The 23,038-nt window shown below is 47.8% G+C and overlaps 1 protein-coding gene across 17 annotated transcripts in view; it reads left to right on the forward strand.

Annotated features, from left to right (window-relative positions):
* Positions 1-23,038, forward strand: part of KTN1 (kinectin 1) — a 73,349-nt gene that overhangs the window by 7,269 nt on the left and 43,042 nt on the right. For 8 of the 17 annotated variants that reach the window (XM_072339098.1, XM_072339104.1, XM_072339105.1 and 5 more), the window contains exons 2-4: positions 11,991-12,551; positions 14,322-14,459; positions 20,717-20,884. In XM_072339098.1, coding sequence (XP_072195199.1) covers positions 12,035-12,551; positions 14,322-14,459; positions 20,717-20,884 — 823 coding nt within the window. In that variant the 5' untranslated portion in view covers positions 11,991-12,034. Of the gene's footprint in view, positions 1-4,940; positions 5,042-11,990; positions 12,552-14,321; positions 14,460-20,716; positions 20,885-23,038 lie in introns of all 17 variants that reach the window. The other 9 variants (XM_072339101.1, XM_072339108.1, XM_072339112.1 and 6 more) reach the window with 3 other exon arrangements.

Below are 23,038 nucleotides of genomic sequence, written 5' to 3' on the forward strand. Positions count from 1 at the left end.
ACCTAAATCACTCTGCATTTCTTTTGCTGAGCGTTTTTAGGGTGGTTTTTTCTTCCATTATTTAAAGCAACCTCGCATGTTCTTAAGCCTACGTGTTCCTGAAAGCTGTACTTCACATCTGAGCACGCTGATCAGCTCAGCTGATTGCTTTGGAGGCTTCTGAGGCTGTTTGAATGGGACATTTCCAGGGTGTTGATTTGAACTTGGAGCTCTGATGATGAAATGCAGCTTTGAGGTCACTCTTACGAGCTTAGTCCTTATGGTCACAAGTGGAGGAAATCAGCAAACCTGTAGGGATGCACTCTGAATGCATCTTTAGTGTGGTTCTTGTCTGTTGGTGAGCTCCCAGTGCTAGGCTGCATATGGGATTATGCAGTGAACTGGCGTGTGGAACTGGCAACAGTTTGCTAATGCTCAGAGCAATGCCAGCGAGCCTCAGCATTGCTCTTCTATGGAATCAGCACCCACAGGGGGAAGGTGGTCAAAGGGAGTTTCACAGCATGGCTTGGGCATAATTAAACGGCATGAAGAAGCTGTGGAGGAGCCTTTCCCCTGGTGCTGGAGGGGGATCTTTAAGACAGTGTGCTGGAATACTGTGCTGCTTCCTGCATGTGCATAAGTGGTCCACAAAGTAAAAGAGTGGTGTCTTGGTGCAGCTGCAGCAGTGAGGTGCCTGCAGTAACATGGTTGGTGTTTGGGGGTGGGTGGTGATGTGAGCCTGCAGTGCCACCCTTGATAAATGGGTTGCCTCCTCTCTTGAAGGAGGGTGGAGAGGAACCTCAGTGCTTCGCTGTCTCAGTGGAGAAATCACCCCAGTTTAGCAGCAGTTCCTTAAACTTCACACTGTGCTTTGATATAGAGTTGAAAGTTCCACCTTATAATGCAATTTACGCTTTGAAGTACGCTGGAGTAATTTGTATGCTGCTAATGCTGCGTGGAAGGATTGCTTCTAAAGCTTTATGTTCCCCAACCATTTCCAAGCCTTTAACTAATATTTTCTAAGAGTTCTCAGCAGCTTAGCTGTGCCAGTGCTATGCTGTGCTGGGTATTGCCATGCTTCGGGGTACGTGTGGAAGGAGAGCTGTGCTGGGGAGCAACTAACCTGGCTGAGAAGTGACTTTTGGTGATGCTGCTCGTCCTTTGGTGCAGATGGCTGCTGGTACAGAAAGTCAAAGCAGCAGCGTTGTGGCAAACCCATCATCAGCTTCTGTGATACAGACCCTCAGTGTACTTTGACCCATCCTCTGTATTTGAAGGGTTGGATAAATACAGCTCAGGGTTTTAATCTTGCAATTTAGTTTCAGTGTAATGCGCAATTTGTAATAAAATCCAGCCCTCCCATGCAGGTGTTGTTCTTAACAACGTAACCGGGAATTAAAACTCACCGATGGCTGCTAGCAAAGGACTGCTGGAGGCCTCTTGTATCCGTCACAGCACATTCCCTGCAATCCTGAGCTCTGCTTTGCCTCTGGCTGCTGGGGGACTTGGGACATGAAGGCTGCAGGCAATGCTGCTGCCACACCGAGCAGCTCATTGCCTTGATAACTGAAAGCATATTTCCAACTTGCAGTTCAAAACGGGTATGAACAGGCCGCGGGTGCATTTGTTCCCATGCCAGCATTGTCCTCTGGCTTCAACCCCACCCTGCGAGGTAAGGCTGGAGGAAGCTGGTGGGCTGGGTATGGCACTGGGATAGTCCAGAGCAGTGGGAAGTGAGGAGAGCAAGCGGTGCCAGCTCAGGTTGTTTCAATCCTATCTCTGTGTTGTTTCTTCCTCAACCACAGCTGTGGGATGTAGTAGTGAAGGCAAAACTAGCTGTGCTGATGGAGTGCTTCCCCAGCTGCGTGCAGCAGCGTGAAGCTGGGGGACTCACAGGCCCTAGTTTGGAAGCTGTGCTGTGCGTGTTGATGATGCCTCTATTTATGATGGACAAACTCTGACTTCTGTATGTTGAGCCTGCATTCCTCCTATCACCCAGCTTAAGCTGAAGCTGCTCTTCTGAAGCTGTAGGGTTGAGAACTAACTGCATTCGTGTTTCATTGCTGCCTTGTGATGCTCCAGTGTGGCTAGATCCGTGCCACGTTTACCGTAACTTTGATGCAGCAATCACACTTAGTTTCTCTTTGGAGACAACCGAAATAGCTCAGCTGCTGTCGTTAACCTGTGCCTTATCTCAAAACTTCAGGTAGTGAGAAGAACCCACATGAAAGCATCTCAATCAGATATGACTTGCGATCACTTAAAGGTTACGATTTCCCTATGTGAATTAACAGCTCGCCTTGAACCTGTTGCCTGTTTCCAAGGTAGGGCAGTTGCATTTCCCTCTAGGAATCCCCCTGCTGTGGCTTCTCCTTTTGTCCTCCCCTGTTCAAAATATGGATCATTGAGTTGCACTTTTTTTTTGTCAGCCTTCCAGTCTCTTTGTATAACAGACTGAACAGAAAGAATGGGAAAATCTTGCTGGTGGAATGACCGAGGTTGTCATTTTGCAGCACCAGGATAAAGACCTGCGTAAGCTTTGGGCTTCCAGCAGCCTGCGGGGTGGTGATTGCGAAGCCTGGTGTAAGAATGGTCAGTGTTAGTTTCTCTGCTGCTTTTGCATTTGATGGTGTCAGAGCTGTGGGGACCTGAGCTGTTACAGTTCAGCAGTGGTTTATCATTTAAAATGGTTTTATTACAATGAGCCTTCTGGGGCTTGGCAAGAGGGGGAATTGTAGTCCTTAATTACAAGGTGGAGGAACAATTGGACAGACAGGCAGTAGACCAGCAGTGTTTGTGCTGTGCACAAATGACCAGGGCAGGCTGTTACTGCACCGATTGGCTTTGGTCCCTTTTAGGGAGGGCATAGAAAGCTCTCATTTTGGGTTCTCATCAGGGTCCTTTGGGCTCCTGCCCTGTTGTGCTGAGCAGATCTATTCCCATGTTTGCCCCTAAGAGCCTCCAGTGGGAGCACAGAGTGCAGAGAGCACAGGATGGAAATTATATGCTCTGGGCATATATACGCACAGAGCCTCGGGCTGCCAGGAGGGAGATGGAAGAAAACACGTAACTCCTTGCCTAGACAGTCTCTTCCCCCCCCCCCCCCCTCCTTTGAGCTGCTGAGGCTACGTGGTGGCTGGCATACGTATGGAAGTGCATTCCCCTGTTGGGAATGTTAAAAATAAGCACTACAATTTTCCCTTTCCACATACCAAAATATATGAATGCGCTGTTGCTTTGATTAGTCATTTCCTTTTCCTTTGTTCCTCTTGCAGCAGGGTAGGGGGCTGCAGGCACATGCTTCACTTCAGAAATGGAATGAATGCTCAAACGATTCTCCTGGGCTCATACCTGCCTTGGCAGAAGATGACTTCTGCTCTCATCCACTAAATATGCATTTATGTCTTAGTGAAGTTGCTTTTATGGTATTCGTACTAAAAATATCTTTGCCTGATTAATTTTCTTTGTAGGGGAAAGAAATTCTAATAGGAATGAAGTTAGTGCTCTTACTATGGGTATAACATACCCTTGCAGGAAAAGCATTGGTCACATATTATAGGAAAACTCGCATGCTTTCTCATTTATGCTGAGGCTCTGTCTGCCCTTTACCCCATTACCTCTGCACCCCAGTTCCATGCAAGACCTTGACTGTGGGTGGAGTTTTGCAGGGCAGTAGCTTGACATTGCTGGGGTGTGCACAGCCTGGCTGTGGGACTGCTTGGTTGGGTGTGTGTGTGTGTGTTGGGGGGGGGGGGAAAGGGGGGGTTGAAGGTTAATTGGTTCTGCTGGAGGGACCGCAGCGCTCAGCAGCCCTGCAGGGTCAGAGCCTCTCTGTGGCTCCATCAGCACCGCTGCTTGTGGGACCTGTGGGGTGAGTGGGAGGTTGGGAACAGCGCTTCTTGTGTGTAGAGAGAAATGCCAGTGAGCGTGCTGACATGTCTGACTGCAGCGGCTGAGGGTTGAGTTAGGTTGTAATTATGGGAATCAAGCAATAAACGAAGACTGTTCTTGCTGTGCTTGGGTTGGGGCAATCCCAGGCATGTATATCCCAGGAGCTCCTTGGGTTCTTGAGGATCTCCTGGAGTTGCACTGGGCCCCTGCATGGGAGGGATGTGGAGCTGCTGGAGAGGGTCCAGCAGAGGGCATGGAGATGCTCAGAGGGCTGCAGCACCTCTCCTATGAGGGCAGGCTGGGGGAGTTCAACCTGGAGAAGAGAAGGCTGCAGGGTGAGCTCATTGTAGCCTTCCAGTACCTAAAGGGAGCCTGCAAACAGGAGAGAGTGACCTTCACTATGGTCTGATAGTGCTAGGACAAGGTGGTGTGACTTTAACTGAAGAGGGGAGATTGAAGGTAGGTGTGAAGAGGAAGCTCTTTACCCAGAGGGCAGTGAGGGCCTGGCCCTGCTGCTCAGAGCTGTGGGTGCCCCATCCCTGGAGGTGCCTGAGGCTGAGGGGCTGTGGGCAGATAACACACCTGGGGCTTTTCCTTCACTAGTTGCACTCTCCTATATAAAAACCTGTTGTGTTTTTTTTTTCTCCACTTTTCTAAGTGAGCCTCCCAGTTCCTGGATTCCATTCATATTTTCACAGCGATCTGCAGAGACATTTTAAAAGGGGGAAAAAAAGAAGAGAAAGAAGTTGAGCTGCAGACCTTTTCCATTCTGTTTCTGTCTTATTTCAAACTGATTTTTTCTAAATACAAGCGAGGTATATAACACACCAATGTATATTTAGGTAAATTCACTGTATGTGCTGCAAAAGGGAAGAGCTGTTCTTTTCTGCAGGTTGCAGTGAAAGCAAAAGAGGAGTTTGGGTACCGTGGAGCTGCTGCTTGTACCTGCTTTCCCCTGTCCCCCTGTGCCTGCAGAGGCTGAATTGGATGTGGAAGTAAAATGAACATAGCAGCCACAGATTGCTCAAGAGAGGATGTGAGGGTTTGTGTTGTTTTTTTTTTGTTTTTAGCTTGGAATTTGAGCCTTCTTTGTGACCAGGGTGAGCAGAGTCATGGCTACAAGTGCTGCAGAGCTTGTTTGATCCAAGTGGAGCTCCCAGAGCCCAGCCAGGTAGGTGTGGGTGGCTCAGAAGAAGAAATACGCTCTTGCCAGTACAGCTTAGTGCTGTGTCAGAAGAGGATTAAAGTGCATGGGTGTTAGATTGCCTGATAGCCTCCCAGCTGAGAGCTGCATGGTTTTGGCAGGAGCGAGCTGGGCATGATGATGTTTGCATTGTGTCAGCAGATGGAGGAGGGGATGAGGAGGGTGCAATGAGAGCACAGCCGGGTACCAACCTGCAGCTGCAGGGCTGTGAGCAGCGGGGCTGAGCGAGGCGATGGGTGTTTATACAACAGACTGGGCAGATGTCAGAAGGCCTTTGTTGAGGTGCATAATAGCTTAAAATTTGTGTAAATGGCTTTTGTGTGTAGTAAACCTGAGCTGTTCTGGACTGTTGCATCAGCTTGGCTTGTACAAACCTCTGCTAACTTCTCCAACAGCTGATGAAAATAGCAGGACAGACAGGGCCTGCTTCTTCCCATCCAGGTGCAGGGCACGCAGCCTTCAGGTGCTGACCTAGGAATCTTGCCTTAAATCTGTGCCTGGCTCATCTTGCTAGAGACCCCACAATGCTCAGGAACTGCTCTTCAGGCTGATAAAGTAAACTTGGCTTTGGCCTTTAGTCTGGTAGCTGTCTCTTATTTTTAGTAGGTAATCCTACTCTGATATGGCTGAGAAAAGAGAAGGTAATATGGCATGAGAGAGAATATAAACTCAGGTTTGTGTTGCTTGTAGAGCCAAAGCTAAGGCTTAACTTGAGGTTGGGTTTATTGTGCTAAAACAGGCTGCCCAGAAAGCTGTGAGTGCCCTGGGTAGCCGGAGTGGGGCAAGCAGCCAATGGCAGGGGATGGGGCTGTAGGGTCCCTTCCTACCTGAGCCATTCTATGTAGCTGTGAGGTGCAGCTGGCTCAGTGTGCTTGCTGGCAGGTCAGTGGCAGCAGGGCTGCTTCTGTTATCTTTGGTGTTAGTGTCGCTGAATTCGTAGCCCTTGGTGCTGTTAAACTGCACAGTCTGAGGCAATGCAAGTGACAGCAATTGGGAGATACAGCTGGGGATGTTTTGGCTCCTTGGAGCCTCTGTGGTAGTGCTGGGACAGGTCTGTGTCAATGTGAGGTTGCTCTCTTTGCTTCAGCTGAAGTTAGTTCCAAGCTTGGGATAGATCCCATCAGCTGCAGGGCTGCTGCAGCATTTTTTCCCCCCCAAGGTGTTGATTCTAAAGCTATATTTAAAAAGGGTGGGAAGAAAATGAAAAAGGCTTCAGTTGAAGCAAAATGACTCGTTTCTGGAATTTAATAAATCGCGTGTTTCTGTTAACTAACATCAAGCAGCTGAGAGCAGGCAGAGCCCAACAGATGGTACAAACAGCGGCACGTTTGGAATGGAAAATATTTACCTAGAGGGTATTTGAAGCGCTGAGATCGTGCTCTGCAAATGGCTTAATTGTATCAGTGTAATCAAGCGAAGAAGGGAAAGATTTATTGACAAGTCTTCTGCTCTCGCTGTGAACAGTTGGGAGGGGGTTTTGAGCATTGTTGAGCTGCACTCAGATAGATCTCCTTCCCAGGTAGGAGTTACTTTAATACTCAAATGGCTTGGTGTGTAAATATTGGTGGCTAAAGCTTTCCTCTCGCTGTAGGAGTCAAGCTGTCAGGGCTGTAATTTAAATGAAACCCTCTGAATTTGCACTGCTGTTTCTTGTGCTTTGCCCCAGCTCTGGGTTTTGAGAGGACTTCTGCCAACAGGCTGTCAAGTGTAGCTCTGGATGCAGGGTTTAATATGAAAAAAGTGGATTGGACTTTGCCATCTGGATCAAAGCTGCAGGTCAGTTTAGATCTATGAGTTCTCTGGGTTATGGCTGCTTTTTTTATGCATGCCTTTCAACTGTGCAGCTTAAAAGGCAACCTGGAAGAAGGTGGTGTGTGAGCTTACCGGGAGCTGTGCCTTTCACACAGGTGGCAGGTGAGATATGTATGTAGCACCTTATTTTTCTGCCTTTAAAATGGTGTTCAGGTATGGTCTATTCCTCGCTCTATTCCTATGCTCCGTTCCTCAGTCTGCTCCTTTGCAGAGCAGAATGGTTTTGGGAGCGTATAACCCTGCAGTAGGAAGGTGGAGGACATGGCACTGCAAGGGCTCATTACCTGCTGAAATGAGTCGGGTGTTAACGAGCTTGGGGCAAGTTTGATGGACTGAAATCCCTGCCTGCTGTGATGGCCTGGCTTTCACTGCTGCCTGCTGTAGTGTCACGTTTCAGGAGCTCTGCTGGCTTCAATGTCACGTCTTGGTGCACGGAACAAGTTGGTTTTTCTGTGATGTTACATGACTGCTGTAAATAAATAAAAACACCCACCCCGCCAAAAGAAACCCTTATGTTCCAACTCTGCAATTCAGTAGCAATGCTGATGTGAAATGAATCATCTCTGGGGTTTCAGGGAGCTTCAGGGAGCTTTTTCCCCCCGTGGTCTTGAGCCCTGGGTTAGATGATGCTCAGGTATTACCTGAGCTGTTTGCCCGTGCTGTGTAGATGAGCTGAACCTGTTGCATTTTGTTTGCCATGTCAAATCAGGCTTAAGTTCCTTCTTTCCGTGCCTGTGTTGCTGCATGAGCTGGTGGGAGGATGAGTTCGGGAGTGAAGCTGTTTTTGGGATGATCCTCTTTGCAGCTGGCTAATGTGAAGTGTGCTGCTAACCGTGTGTGGATTAAAGGGAAGAAGTGTTAGAGCGTTATCTCTGAGCAATTTATACAGTGCAGCTGCTCCTCAGAGGTTTCTTGCTGTGCTCCTGGTGACTGTTGAATGCGAGGGGTTTTATTGTGTCCTCTTGCCAGGCAGGTGACTGAGTTGAGTCTTGTCTGCTGGAGAGTGAGGACAGGAAAGCTCCTTATAGTGATGGAGCTGGCTGTCCTCTGTGCATCATGCCTTAAATCTCTGTTGCAGGTCTCATGAAGCTGCTGCTGAGAGAATGCCTGGGGAGAAACCCCAATTAAAGGAGCTGCTGCCTTAGCTAAGACGTGCGTGTATCTTAAATAGCTTAGTATTCAAACTGGGACAGGGGAGGTTTAGGTTCGTCTTAGGAGGAAGTTTTCTCACCCAGAAGGTGGTGATGCACTGGAGCAGGTTGCCCAAAGAGGCTGTGGATGCCCCATCCCTGCAGGCATTCAAGGCCAGGCTGGATGTGGCTCTGGGCAGCCTGGGCTGCTGGTTGGTGACCCTGCACACGGCAGGGGGTTGAAGCGAGATGGTCATTGTGGTTCTTTTCAACCCAGGCCATTCTATGATTCTGTGATATGATCCTGTGTTTCTCCCCTGTGTTTAGTGTTACCTTTTTAGAAGCACAAATCTCTGGAGATGACATGCATCTCGACACCCAGGCATTGGTAGGAGCAGTGCCTGTAACATGCTGGGGCTAAACTACGGGTGACTCATTAGCCAGATGGAGCTATAATTTATTTCTGTCTTCCCAAGTAAGTTAATCCCCTGGACCTAAACTGAATGAATATCCCCGTGAAATGCGGTGTCGGTGCTGAGTGAAACCTTAGAGTTAAATGCAGAAAGCAGAGGGTGTGTTATGAAATCCAGACCAGTGTTAACTAGCAGAAGAAGTCAGGTGCAAACTATAACACTGTGCTGGAGCTCAGAAGTAGTTTCTGCAGCGTGGCCTTTGTTCAGGGGAGCAGAAGAGCAATTCTTTTGTTAAATGCTGGATGGGAACATTAACCGGGTCTGTGTGCAGACTGGGACAGATGCAGTTTGTTCTCCTGTCCCAGACTGAGTGCTGTGTGGGCACAGGCTGACCTGCTCCATCATTTGTGCCCTATACTTTTCCAGGTATGGTTTTATACCCAGATGAGTGTTAAACTGAATAGCCTTAAGATTTAAACCAACTTGAGGTTTCTGTGCTACTTCTCAGCTCCATTGAGGGTGTGTGCAAGCCGTGGCTTGACAGCTTTGGAGCTCATGTGTGGAGGTTTTCAGGTTGTGCAGCATTCACTTTTTTTCAGGTTTAACAGGATGAGCTTCTGTCCTGTTTCTCTTATTGCATTATGGGATTCTTTTTTTTTTCCTTCCTGATTGCTTCTGTTTCTTCCTTGGTGGCTTGTTGAGAAATATGGAAGTATAAATGGGAATGGAGAAGTTGATTTAGTGATTGGAGATTGCTGGAGGACAGCTGGCAGCTTTGCAAGGCAAACCCCTTCCCATTTACTCAGCAGTGAGGGTGTCACCTTGCAAAGACCTCTTGGCGAGGAGCAGGTGGTAAAGGATGTGGCTTTGGCAGCTGGCCTGCAAGTCAGTCTTGGTGTGCTCCAGGAGGTGATGCTGGTTGGGTTGGAAAGGACCATAAAGCCCTCCTAGTCCCATCCCCTGCCATGAGCTTGATGCCTCCCACTGGATCAGGCTGCCCAGGGCCCCATCCCCTTGGCCCAGGCACCTCCAGGGATAGCGTGGCAGTTACCTTGCTTATTCTGGGCTGGGAGGGGGAATTAGTGTGTTTGTTCCAGGAGGTCACACCATTACCTGGTGTTCGCTTTGGACACAGAAAAAATACAGAGGAGATTTTAATGTGACTGTGTTTAGCTAATCAGGAAGATCTGGGGCTTTCCCAGCCACATACACACCTCTTTGGCTAATAAAACATCACCTTTCTGGGAACAAACAAGTTCTTATTACAGTTTCCAAAGCATTTTTGGGGTCTGGGTAAAGCATATAGGGACCATCATACTTGCCTTTGTTTCCTTAACAGTGTGTTGTGGCATCTTTTAGGGTTGGTGCAGCTGGAGACCTGAGTTAGCTGAGTGTCTGGGCTGTAGCTGTGCCTGATGCGTGCTGGTGTGTTGCAGCTGAGCCTGTGTTAAACTGGCTTCTCTGGTCTCTAAATGACAACCATCACCTACTTACCCCTTTTTCCTTGGAGAGTGGTGAGGCACTGCTGCCCTGGGAGCTGTGGGTGCCCATCCCAAGGCCATGGATGGGGCCATGAGCAGCCTGAGCTGGTGGGAGGTGTCCCTGCCCATGGCAGGGCTTGGGGCTGCATGAGCTGTAAGGTCTTTTCCCACCTAAACCATCCCATGGTTCTCTCATCTTTGGGCCTGCCTTGATGACCACCATTTCCATGGGCAGCCATGTGCCTGTGTATCGATGAGGCAGAGCTGGTGTGTTCTGGGCTCTTCATGGTTAGGTACTGTAACTGCGGCAGTAATGTATGGTAATGATCAACTTAATTACACTCGTGAAAAATCTGCTTAATCACATATTTACTTTAGGGATTAGTTTCTCCCATACACATTCAATATTGACTTTGGTGGAAGCAAAATTTCACTGTTTCCTTCAAGTGATAACTAACGTTGTATCACTCGGTGCAGGAAGCTGGTTCTATCAAACAGATGCAGCGAATTGTTTCGAATTAGTTTCATGCATCTGGTCTCTTTCTCCCACTTTTGCAGCCCTTTTGAAACCCTGTCCTGGATGCAGTTCCAGATGCAAACCTTTTCATCGAGCTGTGCTTGCTCAGGAAGCTAAGTATACAGACTGGGAGGAGACTTAGCCTTAAGACAACTGGTGAACAATTAGAGCATTGAAATGTTAGCTGTTTATTTTGATAACTTAATAGCCAAATTAGAGCTCCCGCTCCTCGCTTTCTGTGCTGTTCAATGCACTGTACAAATATATTATCACAGCCACTCTGTCCAATAACTACTGCTGTCACCAGAGAGCAGGGCTCAGTGTGGCCCATCTGCTCCCTGTGGGAAGCTGCCATGAAGCCTCCTCTTAACCACTGCTATGGGACAACAAACCAAGGGGACCCCAGGTGCTCCTCGTACTTCTTCCCCTCTAGACCCTTCCCCATCTTTTTAGCCCTAGAAGGAGCTTTTGTTGGGCACCTTTGCACATACTGACGGTCTTAGATGTTGTGGTTGGGTGACAAAGGTTGTGGGCACACAGCTTGGATTAGATTCCCTCACACCCCAGCAGCTTTCCCAGTTGGAGTTGAAGAGTTGTCTTAGAATCATAGAATGGTCTGGATTGCAAAGGCCCACAGTGCTCATCCAGCTCCAACCCCCTGCTATGTGCAGGGTCACCAACCAGCAGCCCAGGCTGCCCAGAGCCACATCCAGCCTGGCCTTGAATGCCTGCAGGGATGGGGCATCCACAGCCTGCTTGGGCAACCTGTTCCAGTGCGTCACCACCCTCTGGGGGAAAAAGTATTGGAAGGCCACAGTGAGGTCTCCCTGGAGTCTTCTCTCCTCCAAGCTAAAAGTCTTCTCCTGTGTCTCCTCCTACCATAGATGCTGTATTCTTTTACATGTGCAAAATAAGTAGCAGGTCTTCCTGTTTTCCCATGAATGCGTGGAATTTTCGTGGGCTTAAAGCTGGGTTGTAGACTATGAAAAGCAGTTTGGGGGAAGAAAAAGAAACCTGATCATGTTTGACTACAGATTAGACCTGTCTCCTTTCTCCTCATCCCGCTGCTGAAGCTTTCATAAATCTGAAAGCAAAAACTGGAACTTAGCTCCCACTTGCTGTGCCAGTCTTAATTCAGGATGTTTGACTTAGGTGAAGAGAAATGTATTTAAAAAGAGTCAGTGTTGTTCTGCATCTGCGAGTCCTTGTTTCACAGCCTCTGAAACTGTGGTCTCCTGTGCTTCTGATATCAAAAACTATAAGGTAATACAATGCAGTTGGGAAAGGAGGTGAGGAAGATGAGTGAATGTGGGGAAAGAGCTTTGAGATCGTCAGCCTTACAACCTGCAGTGCCTTCCTGTACAGGCCACCAGCTTTATAGGAAGTGGTACATGATTACAGAAGTTATCCAGCATCGATTTAGTTTAACAACGTCATTAAAAGCTACGTTTAAGATTTTTCTGAAACAATATCAAAGTGTCTTTTGTTGTTCTAATTGGAGGGGGGAAATAGTCCTGAGGAATACATTGCCAAAACTAATTCTTGTTTCATTTTGTCTTTCAGATTTTCTTTCTTTTTTTTTTTAAATACAGCTAAGAAAAAGCACAATGGAGTTTTATGAGTCTACCTACTTCATCATCCTCATTCCTTCTGTGGTTATTACAGTCATCTTTCTCTTCTTCTGGCTCTTCATGAAAGAAACATTATATGATGAAGTCCTTGCGAAGCAGAAAAGGGACCTAAAGCTTCCGCCTACCAAGAGCGATAAAAAGAAAACAGAGAAGAAGAAGAACAAGAAGAAAGAAGCTCAGAATGGGAACATCCACGAATCTGACTCTGAAAGCACACCTCGGGACTTCAAGCTCTCTGATGCCCTGAGTACAGATGAAGAGCACGTTACTCCTGTTCCCCTGAGCACGACTGAGGCATCTGCTGGCATTAGAGAACGGAAGAAGAAGGAGAAGAAGCAGAAGGCAGCTCAAGATGATCATGTAACTAAGGAGTCGGAAGGATCCAAGTCTTCAGGCAAGAAAGTAGAACCAGTCCCTGTTACAAAACAGCCCACTCCACCATCCGAATCAGCAGCATCTAAGAAGAAGCCCGGGCAGAAGAAGCAGAAAAATGGCATGTGTACCTTACGTTGCATACGCTTCTTGCACAGAACGCCACAACTGTGCTCTGCTTCTTGCAAGGCCACAGAGTGTCTCTCTCAGAACTGTTCTGCCTGATCTCTGTGGGGCAAAGCTCACTTCTAACTTTTACCTTTTTACGAGCTGTTGCTTTTTTTCCCCCTGTTTTTCATCTGGCAGCAATGCTCCAGGTTTCCTTCTTCCATCCTTGCTTCCTTCCAGTACAGGCTGTTGAGGGAAACAGTCTTTCTCTTTTCCTCAATGGCTTGAATACTTTGCTCTCAAGCTGCTGAAATTCTGATTAATTCAAAAGTCATTAAGTGCTCTATGCATTCTTATGTCAAGCTATGGAAAAAAAGTGGAGTCCTAAGAGCATTTGCTCTGATATGCAAGGACCTCTAGGGCAACCCCATAGCAGAGTATGCAAAATAAATCACTGTTTAAGTGCAGGCTTAATGTACAAAAAGATATTTGGTGGTTGATTTGTGGAAAGAAGCACTTAAAATCATAGAATCGTAGGATGGCCTGGGTTGAAAAGGACCACAATGATCACCCAGTTTTAACCCCCCCTGCTATGGGCAGGGTCACCAATCAGCAGACCAGGCTGCCCAGAGCCACATCCAGCCTGGGATGCAGGTTGCTTCCTACTTCTTACACCCTTATAACTAAATGGGATGGATGTTAAGCTCCCCGCCCAGGTTAGCCATTGAACAGTGGGCGCATTGGATTTAGGCTGAGAGGTGTAGTCTGAACTGTTTGTGACCATTTTGATCAATGCTGAGTGGAAGTCAACATGTCTCCATGTAGACATCCATACACAGATGTAGACGGATGATAAAATAAGTGAAAAACAAAGTATTTGCAGACAGTGTAACTAGTAACATGAGAGGCGTGCTACAGGGAGTGAAGAAAAAAGTGACATTGCTGCTTGATGTGGTGATTTATTTATTTTTTTCCTTTTTTTTCTGACCAAGACCCACCCACGATTAGCAAAACCAAACATAAAGAAGTTTCCAATCTTGTTAGTGGGTGCTTTCCAAAAATCTCTGTGCCGTGGTTAAAATGTGGTCTGCAACCACTGCTCTGAGGGCAGCCACAACGTTCCCCCTGATGATATGATCTAACACCATAGCCCTGTGCTGTGTCAGCTCTTCCAAGTGTATCACGCAGTACCTGCTGTCCAAAAAACATGATAAATGAAACAACAACAACAAAAAAACAACCCAGATCCAACCGAAACCAAACCCTCACTCTTGAAATAACTCTTACAAAGAACAGTTCCTTAACATGAAACACTTATTTTCTGCTTCTCACAGTCCTGGTTGCTGTTGGAGTGTGTGTGTGTGTGTGTGTGTGTAACATGCACAAGTGTGTTCATGGAATGGGGTGGGTGGGGGATGCTTCCTGCAGATAAGGCACTAACATGGGTAACGTGTGCTGTATGCTCTGCTGCAGCATAACCTGCATTTGTTAAATTACTGCTTTTCATTACCTGTGTTCTGCCTGCAGAGAACACTCCTGTCTATCAAACTACTCAGTGCTGTGGCCCTTGACTCTGCTAAAACCTTTCTTTTGCTTTGGGGTCTCATCTGGTATGGGAAGTGAATGTGCTTGGGTGTGTGTTAGCAGGTATCCGTGTGTAACTTTGTGTTCTCACTTAAAATACACGAGTTTCTTTTATTCTGGGAGCGATTTAGATCCACTGATATAAAAGTAATCGTAAAGAGTGTAAGGAAGAACATATCGTCTCATTTGTCTGTTACAGATGATCAAGATACTAAGACTGATTCTGTTGCATCTCCTGCCAAAAAGCAAGAACCTGTGCTGCTCCACCAGGAGATAAAACAAGAAAATGTATCGGGAAAGAAGAAAGTCTCTGCAAAGAAGCAGAAAGTTGATAATGGTGAGAATGCTGAGGGTTTCTTATCGGTTCAGACACACTTGATTTGAGGAGTAACGCACTGATGCAGAATAAGCTGACCAGGCTCTAAGTTGCTCTGAGCAAGGCACGTCTGCATGGCTGCAGTCATTTGCCCCAAACAAGACAGCAGTTATTTTAGTCAGTTGCTTCGACCACGTTCCTCTCTTACAGTCCTTTTGTTAGCGAGCTGTTGCTCCAACATAAACTGCTCATCATTGCTGTCAAGGCCTTTACTGTTCGTCATCTCTCGCTCCCTGCCAAGATGCTGTTTCTCGTCTCCTCTTGGCTCAGTCTGCCTCTGTATTTCAGCCTTTTACAATGAGTGCTGTTGTGTCTTTGGCATTTGGGAAGAGCGTGACCGTGAAGTTCTCTGAGGCCACCTTGTTAGCTTCTCAAAACTGTTCTTCACTGGGACAGCTCTGAAGAAGCTGGCAGCTGGTGGACAGCCCCTGGTGTGAACGGTGTCACTCGCTGTGCTACCTGTGTTTTGGTCGGGGTGTCAGCAGGGCCTAGGCCATAGAATCCTTAAGGTCTGACAAGACCACTGAGATCATCAGTCCAACCATCAACTCATCTCCAACACATCCATTAAGCCATGTCCCTTAGAGGTGGACTCCAGTCAGACTGACACCACTGAGTGTCTTGCAGCTATTCAGCTTCCGCCCACAGCTTACACCAGCGTGGTAGTCACTATCTCTGCTCATAGTAAGCTGTGCTTATAGGTAGTGGCTGAAGTAGCAGGGGCTGTAAGTATTAGCCTTTAGTTTTTCCTACGCTCTTCTTGCTGTTCTTGGGACTACAGTATAATCATGGTCTCCACCAGGAAGAGATCCTACTCTTCCAAAACTGTGGCAACTCAGACAGAGGGCCAGGCCAGGAATGCCGCAGTTCAGGTTTCTGGCTGTATGGAGTGCCTGGAGTTGTTGCTGCCTGGGGAGGGTGGCAGGGCCCCCACCTGCGTGAGATGTGAGCAGGTAGACGAGCTGCTAAGCCTGGTGGTGGAACTCAGGGAGGAAGTGCAGCGGCTAAGGACCACCAGAGAACGTGGGAGTAAGAAGCAGGGTGAGGAGCATGGAAAAAACACCGGGAAGGTGGTGGACCCCCTGCCCTACCACAGGAGGACAATCCCTACCACTGAGGAGGGCTGGCAGAGAATTCCAACTCGCCGTCGTGGCTGTCCCCCCTGCCTACCTGCCCCGTGTCCACCACTCTCCCTGAGCAATAGGTTTCAGGCACTGGAAATCAATCAGAAGGTGAGTGGAGAGAGGGTAGAGGAACTACCTAAAAGGGAACCCCCTAAGCTGAGTAGGTCCTCGGATGGTGATGATGGTAGTACTCCTCAGTTGGTGGTGCCCCCCAAGTCCATCCGTTCCTCACCCACCATTAGAACATCACCAACAAAGAAAAAACGACGGGTCATCGTTATTGGTGACTCTGCGCTGAAGGGAGCAGAAGGGCCAATATGTCGGCCAGACCCTCTACATAGAGAGGTCTGCTGCCTCCCGGGTGCCCGGGTTAAGGATGTAAGGATGAAGCTTCCTTCCCTAGTCCACCCCTCTGACTACTATCCCCTATTAATGTTCCAAGTTGGTAGTGATGAGGTAGGCAGAACTTCCATGAGGACTCTGAAAAAGGATTTCAGAGCCTTGGGGCGACAGGTAAAGGGTTCGGGAGCACAAGTTGTGTTCAACTCTATCCAACCTGCTTCAGGGAAGAATGAGGGATTCAATATAATGGGCCAACAGATCAATACCTGGCTCCGAGCTTGGTGTGCCCGGCAGGGGTTTGGGTTTTTTGACCTTGGGTTCCACAGGTCAAAAGGGATCTTAAGGAGAGAATTGGGTAGGTTCATCCAGAGGGCTTTAAACTAGTTATGAAGGGGGGTGGGGCAGTAGCTGGGGTCACCAAAATGGAAACTGCATGCAATGTCCCTGTTCTTGCAGGAGAGGGGTATGCTTCTAAACCCCTAAGGTCATGGCCCTTGGTGAAGGAGGAGGATGACTTGCCTCCTTGTAGGAAAAACACGAGGGCTGGTGTTAAGCTGGTGGCTGTGGAAACGCCTAATAGTAGTCACAAGGCTATTAGGGCTGCTGCTGATCGCAAGGAGGCCAAGCTCAGGTGCCTTTATGCTAATGCACGCAGCATGGGTAATAAACAAGAGGAGCTGGAGGCCATTGTTTGTTCAGAAAATTTTGATATAGTTGCCGTCACTGAAACATGGTGGAATGACTCCCACACATGGAGTGCAGTGATTGAGGGCTACCAACTTTTTAAAAAAAATAGGCTAGGTAGGAAAGGTGGTGGTGTAGCTCTCTATGTTAAAAAAGATTGTGAATGTGTGGAAATCAATAATGATGATGACAGGGTTGAAAGCTTATGGATCAGAATAAAAACCAAGGCCAACAATACCGATGTTATTGTGGGAGTTTGCTACAGGCCACCTACCCAGGATGATGAGGTAGATGAGATGCTTTATAGGCAATTGGGGGAGGTCTCAAGGTCACTCCCCCTCATTCTGGTGGGGGATTTCAACTTCCCAGACATCTGCTGGGATTACAATACAGCAGACAGGGAACAGTCTCGGAGGTTCCTAGAGTGTGTGGGAGATAACTTCCTGACACAGTTGGTGAAGGAGCCGACGAGGGGAAACAAAACTCTGGACCTGCTGTTTGTTAACAGAGACGGTCTGGTGAGGGATGTAAAGGTTGGAGGCCGTCTGGGACAAAGTGATCATGAAATGCTAGATTTCTCGATCCTTGTCGAACCGCGGAGGGGAGTCAGCAGAACTGCCACCTTGGACTTCCGGAGGGCGGACTTCAACCTCCTCAGGACTATGGTTGAGAGGGCCCCCTGGGGAGTATCTTTGGAGAGTGTGGGAGCCCAGGAAGGTTGGGAATACTTTAAGGAAATTGTCCTAAAGGCGCAGGAGCTGACTGTCCCAAAATCGCGAAAGATGAGCCGACGGGTGAGGAGGCCGGGCTGGCTGACCAGAGACCTTTGGCTTGATCTAAAGAACAAAAAGAGAGTTTACGGTCTCTGGAAGAATGGGGGAGCTACTTATGAGGATTACAGGTCTGTAGTGAGGCTGTGCAGGGAGAAAATTAGGAAGGCCAAGGCGCAGCTAGAATTGAGCTTGGCTTCTAAGGTTAAGGAGAATAGTAAATGTTTTTATAAACACATCAATACCAAGAGGAAGGCTAAGGAAAATCCCCATCCCTTGTTGGATTCTGAGGGCAACTTGGTCACTGAGGATCGGGACAAGGCTGAGGTACTTAATACCTTCTTTGCCTCGGTCTTCAATAGTTATGCTTGTAACTCCCTGGGAACGCAGCCCCCTACACTGGTAGACGGGAAGGGGGAACCAAAAGAGCCTTGCGTGATCCGTGATGAGATGGTTCTGGACCTACTTAGAAAGCTGAATGTTTATAAGTCCATGGGGCCGGATGGGTTGCACCCTAGAGTTCTGAGGGAGTTGGCGGATGTGGTCGCCAAACCACTGTCCATAATTTTTCAGCAGTCTTGGCTGACTGGGGATGTCCCGGTGGATTGGAGACTGGCAAATGTGACGCCTATCTTCAAAAAGGGCCGGAAAGATGATCCTGGCAGCTACAGGCCCATTAGTCTCACCTCGGTGCCTGGGAAGGTTATGGAAAGGATAATCTCAGGTATCATCATGGACGAACTAAAGGTCAGCCATGGGATCGGGCCTAGTCAGCATGGGTTTATGAATGGTAGATCCTGCCTGACTAACCTGATTTCATTCTATGACAAGGTGACCCGCTTAGTAGATGAGGGAAAGGCTGTCGACGTAGTCTACCTGGACTTCAGTAAGGCCTTTGACACTGTCCCCCATAACATTCTGGTAGAGAAGCTGGCTGCTCGTGGTTTGGATGGGTGCACGCTCCGCTGGGTGAAGAACTGGTTGGATGGCCGGGCCCAGAGAGTTGTGGTCAATGGAGTGGAATCCAGTTGGCGGCCGGTCACAAGTGGCGTCCCCCAGGGCTCGGTGCTTGGGCCGCTTCTGTTTAACATCTTCATTGATGATTTGGATGAGGGAATTGAGTGCACCCTCAGTAAGTTCGCAGACGACACTAAGCTGGGAGGGAGTGTTGATCTGCCTGAGGGGAGAAGGGCACTACAGAGAGACCTGGATAGACTTGATCGATGGGCCAAGGTTAATGGAATGAGTTTCAACAGGGCCAAGTGTCAGGTCCTGCATTTTGGTCATAACAACCCCAGGCAACCCTACAGGCTTGGGGAGGTGTGGCTGGAAAGCTCCCAGACAGAAAGGGACCTTGGTGTGCTGATGGACAGTCGGCTGAATATGAGCCAGCAGTGTGCCCAGGTGGCCAAGAAGGCCAATGGCATCCTGGCTTGTATCAGGAATGGTGTGGTGAGCAGGACTAAGGAAGTCATCCTGCCCCTGTACTCAGCATTGGTGAGGCCTCACCTCGAGTACTGTGTCCAGTTTTGGGCACCTCAGCACAAGAAGGACATGGAGGTACTGGAGCAGGTCCAGAGAAGGGCAACGAGGCTTGTTAAGGGCTTGGAGAATCAGCCCTATGAGGAGAGACTAAGGAAGCTGGGGCTGTTCAGTCTGAGGAAGAGGAGGCTGAGGGGAGACCTTATTGCTGTCTTCCAGTACCTGAAAGGTTCTTACAGTGAGAGTGGGGCAGGTCTCTTCTCACTACTGACTTGTGACAGGACGAGGGGAAATGGCCTCAAGTTGCGCCAAGGCAAGTTTAGGTTGGATATTAGAAAGAACTTCTTTACAGAAAGGGTGGTTAGGTACTGGAATGGGCTCCCCAAGGAGGTGGTTGAATCGCCATCCCTGGATGTGTTTAAGAGTCGCTTGGATGTGGTACTCAGGGATATGATTTAGCAGAGGTTTGTTGTTGTGGTATTGTTTTGTGGTTGTTTTTTAAGAGATAGGCTACTGGTTAGGCTGCGGTTGGACTTGATGATCTTCAAGGTCTTTTCCAACCTGAGTAATTCTATGATTCTATGATTCTATGATTCTATTAGGTGGGCTTTATAAAAGGAAGGGGTTGAGACAAGGAGGGAAAGATAATAAAGAGAAACCTTAAAAAGTCGAGGATGCTAACAGGATGGGAGGTGGGTATTTCTGCTGGAGGGGGCCTCTCCTCACTCCTGTGCTTGTTGCAGGGGTTTGCTTGCTGCTTAAAGGGGGAGATACATACAGGTTGCATAGAAGGTTTGGCTGTTTTTTAAGGAGGAAAATAAGGCAGATGGAATGTGGAAGCATTTATAACCATCTCTCTAGCAGCAAGGAAAGCACATCGGTGATGTGCCGATGCCTGAGAACTTGTATCCTATCTGTTTCCTCCTCTCTCCAGCTCGCTGCATGGCCTCTGATCTCCATCAGCCCTTTGGGTGGGCTGAGGAGATCCACGAACTTCCTCACCACAGCGTGGCTGTGTGCAGAATGTCTTGTGTGCAGCAGGGAGCGTGCCCTGGGCAAACCCCAAGTCCAGCTCTGTCACTGGCTGTATCCATCATTCCACGTCTGTTGCTCTTCCTCTCCCCTCCTCTGCTTTTTGTCTCAGCTGAGCAGACTGAGCAGCTCTTTGGGCAGAGGCTTTCTCACTGCATTCATACAGTGCTGTGTGCACTGGGACTGAGGTCAGTCAGTACCTCTGGGTGTCTGAATACTAATGGTGCCTGGAGCCTTCTCTGACAGATGAGATATCCTCATTAGTTACAGCTGAGTCTGCATGGGAAATAAGCCTGATTGCTGCCCCTAACACGCATTCTTCCTAAATGGCTGAGGTCGCTGGTGATGTAATGTGGGTGCAAATGTTGGCAGTAAGGTACCAGCATTGAACAGAATAGGAGCAGAAGACATCACTGTGCTCATGTTTCAGGGTGCTGCCCCAGGCAAACCAGTCTCATGGATGCTATATGCAGCTCTAATGAGAAAGTGAAGTGAAAGTCAAAATGTCGAGGTTCTTCTATTTCTTACAATGCTAAAAACACCTTTGAAAATGTGAGTTTAATTGGAGTTATTTAGTAACTATAAATTAGAGACCTTTATTTAATGAACTTACCTAAAGAGCTTTAATGAGTTAAGCTGTGACGGATAATAACACATAACTAACTAACTACTGAGGTTAGAGATGTGGTAATCCAACTCGCTGAGGCGTTGTGCTCCTTTTCTGTATGTTGAGGTTAATTATTATTAAAAAGCTTTAACCTGTTCTGTGGGCTTCTCCTTGCAGTTTTGGTGGATGAACCTCTTATTCAGCCCACGACTTACATTCCTTTGATGGATAACTCTGATGCTGGTGCTTTGGAAAAGAGAGAAGTGGTGGAAGTAACAAAGCAAAACATGAACGAGGGGATCCAGAAGAGCGGTGGCAAGAAAATGAAGAATGAAACTGATAAAGGTAAGAAGCTGATAATGTGGTTTGCTTTGGGCATTGACTGCCTGGAAGTGTGAACAGGGAGCAAGTGTGGGGAGAGAAATCCGTTCTTCCCAGCAAATCAGAAAGGATCCGGGGAGAACATTTGTTGCTGCAGGACGCTGTTTGTTCTTGTCTGTGTTCACTTCTCTACTGTTTTTGGCACTGCTGAAAGGGCTTTGCTCCATCTGAATCCTTTTAACGCTGACTGTAGGCTTTTGTGTCCGCACAGTGAGCGGATGGATGATCACAGACCACACAGATGCACATGAGAGAGCGTGCTAGAATTTCTCAGTGCTTCCCTCCACCTTCTGAGCTGTTATTAAACAATTTGTTTTTCATGCTTGATAATTTCTGCTAGGGGCTCAATATCACCAGCGTTTTGTGTCCTCTTCCTAGTTGTACAGCGTAGTTTAGGCATCTTTAACAGTGTTGGAATCCAAAGCAAGAGGCTTCTGTGTGGTCTCTTGGGGTCTGCCTGAGTGCAGGCTGTATGCTTTCATGCTATTCTAAATCTGCTTTGGGCCAACCAGCCAGCAGATAACGGTGTGCAGCATAGAGTTACCTGAAGCAAACTGCGTGTGAGTCTCTTGGTTTCCACCAAGGTGCAGAATTTTCATTCTGCTGTGCTTGGAATTGGCAGAGGAGCAGGGGGGGCTTCCTTCGTACTCTGCTGTAGAAGACTGATGGGACTCCTGAGCATCATGTCCTGCTGAGACTTCATGTAGGTCGTGGATGTGCACAAAGCATGGCAGGCTTGCTGAGACCCTTACATCTGTGGGCTAGTGGTTGTGACCCAAATAGCTGGGCAGTGGTTCCCTGTTCAGGCTTGTTCAGAGGACTGACTCTGCATTGCCTGCCTGGTGACTCACCGCTGTTTCTGGTTTTAGACTTGTATTCAGAAACGCACACTTGAAGTCTTGGCAACTCTCTGGTACCTGAGTTGGACTCCCACTTGCCTGAGGCTCTTGTGCTTCCAACTCAATGGCTGCCTATTATTGCTGTGGGGCATCAGAGCCTCCCCTGTGCACTGGTCCCTTCTCATTTCCTTTGCAAACTGTAACCCTTCTATGTGAGCTTCTAATTCTTCTGTGTCAGCTGGGATTTGCCCTCCCAATATAGAAATCTTCTTGTATTCTAACTGTAAGCTTCTTGCAAGGGCAAGGTTCTTCCTGTGTTCAAGGAGCTCAGGGCTCAGGCTGGTCCAAGCCTAGTTTCTGTAGACTCTCAGCAAACCAGACTCTGGTCTCAGGATGTTGGTATATTCCTGGTAAAAGCATTGCTGATGATGTCAGTGCAGCGATGACATGATTTGATGTCTGTGGCAAAGACCAAGTTGGGTTTAGTACAAAGATGGGATGTGCTAGAATTGGTTGGGGCTTCCCTCACAACTCCCCGGACTGGTGTTCAACAATCTGATTTCATACCCAATAATTCCTCCTACAGCCTTAATATTGCCAGTATTTAGTTTCCTATTTTTCATTTATATTTTGTTCTCTTCAGGGGTTTGGGTTTGCCTTGTGCTTCATTCCCTTCCAGTCTCTTGGCATACTTCTCTTTGACAGAGATATTGGCTGCCTCAGACTTGTGCTTCCATTTCCTTAAGTTAGGGGGCCACCTAATGACTTACGTGTGTGCAGCCTGTTTTTCTAATGAAAAATGCTATTGTTTCAGTAAGGGCATGGTAGATTTGGAGCACACTTGCTTTGTTTGTGTCTTTTGAAACACTTACAGAATCGATGATTAAGATGGGCCTCACTGATTTATCTGCCTGCTGCTGAATTCCTGCAGCAGTTCATTTCCAAACTTAGACCGATAGAATATCTTTCTGGATCCATGTATTGTAATCAGAAATCTGCCATGTAAATTCATTGCTCTGTCATCTGTATGTTGCTTTTGGAGCGAGGTTGTCCTCTAAATTGGGAGCTCAGTTTGAATTACTGTCGTAATATGCTGGGAAGAACTCTTCAAGTTTTCACATTGGTGCTATTTCCCCCCCCCCCCAAATCTATGTTGTGCTTTGTCTTCTTGCTTGCAACACTAGAAGTGTTACCAACTGTACAAATAAAGACATGGGATTTTTTCTCCCCTCTCCCCCCAAACTCAGCTGGCAGATTGTTATCAGATTTAAATCTGAGT

This window comes from Excalfactoria chinensis, chromosome 5 (genome assembly GCF_039878825.1).
Source record: "Excalfactoria chinensis isolate bCotChi1 chromosome 5, bCotChi1.hap2, whole genome shotgun sequence".
Lineage (NCBI taxonomy): Eukaryota > Metazoa > Chordata > Aves > Galliformes > Phasianidae > Excalfactoria > Excalfactoria chinensis.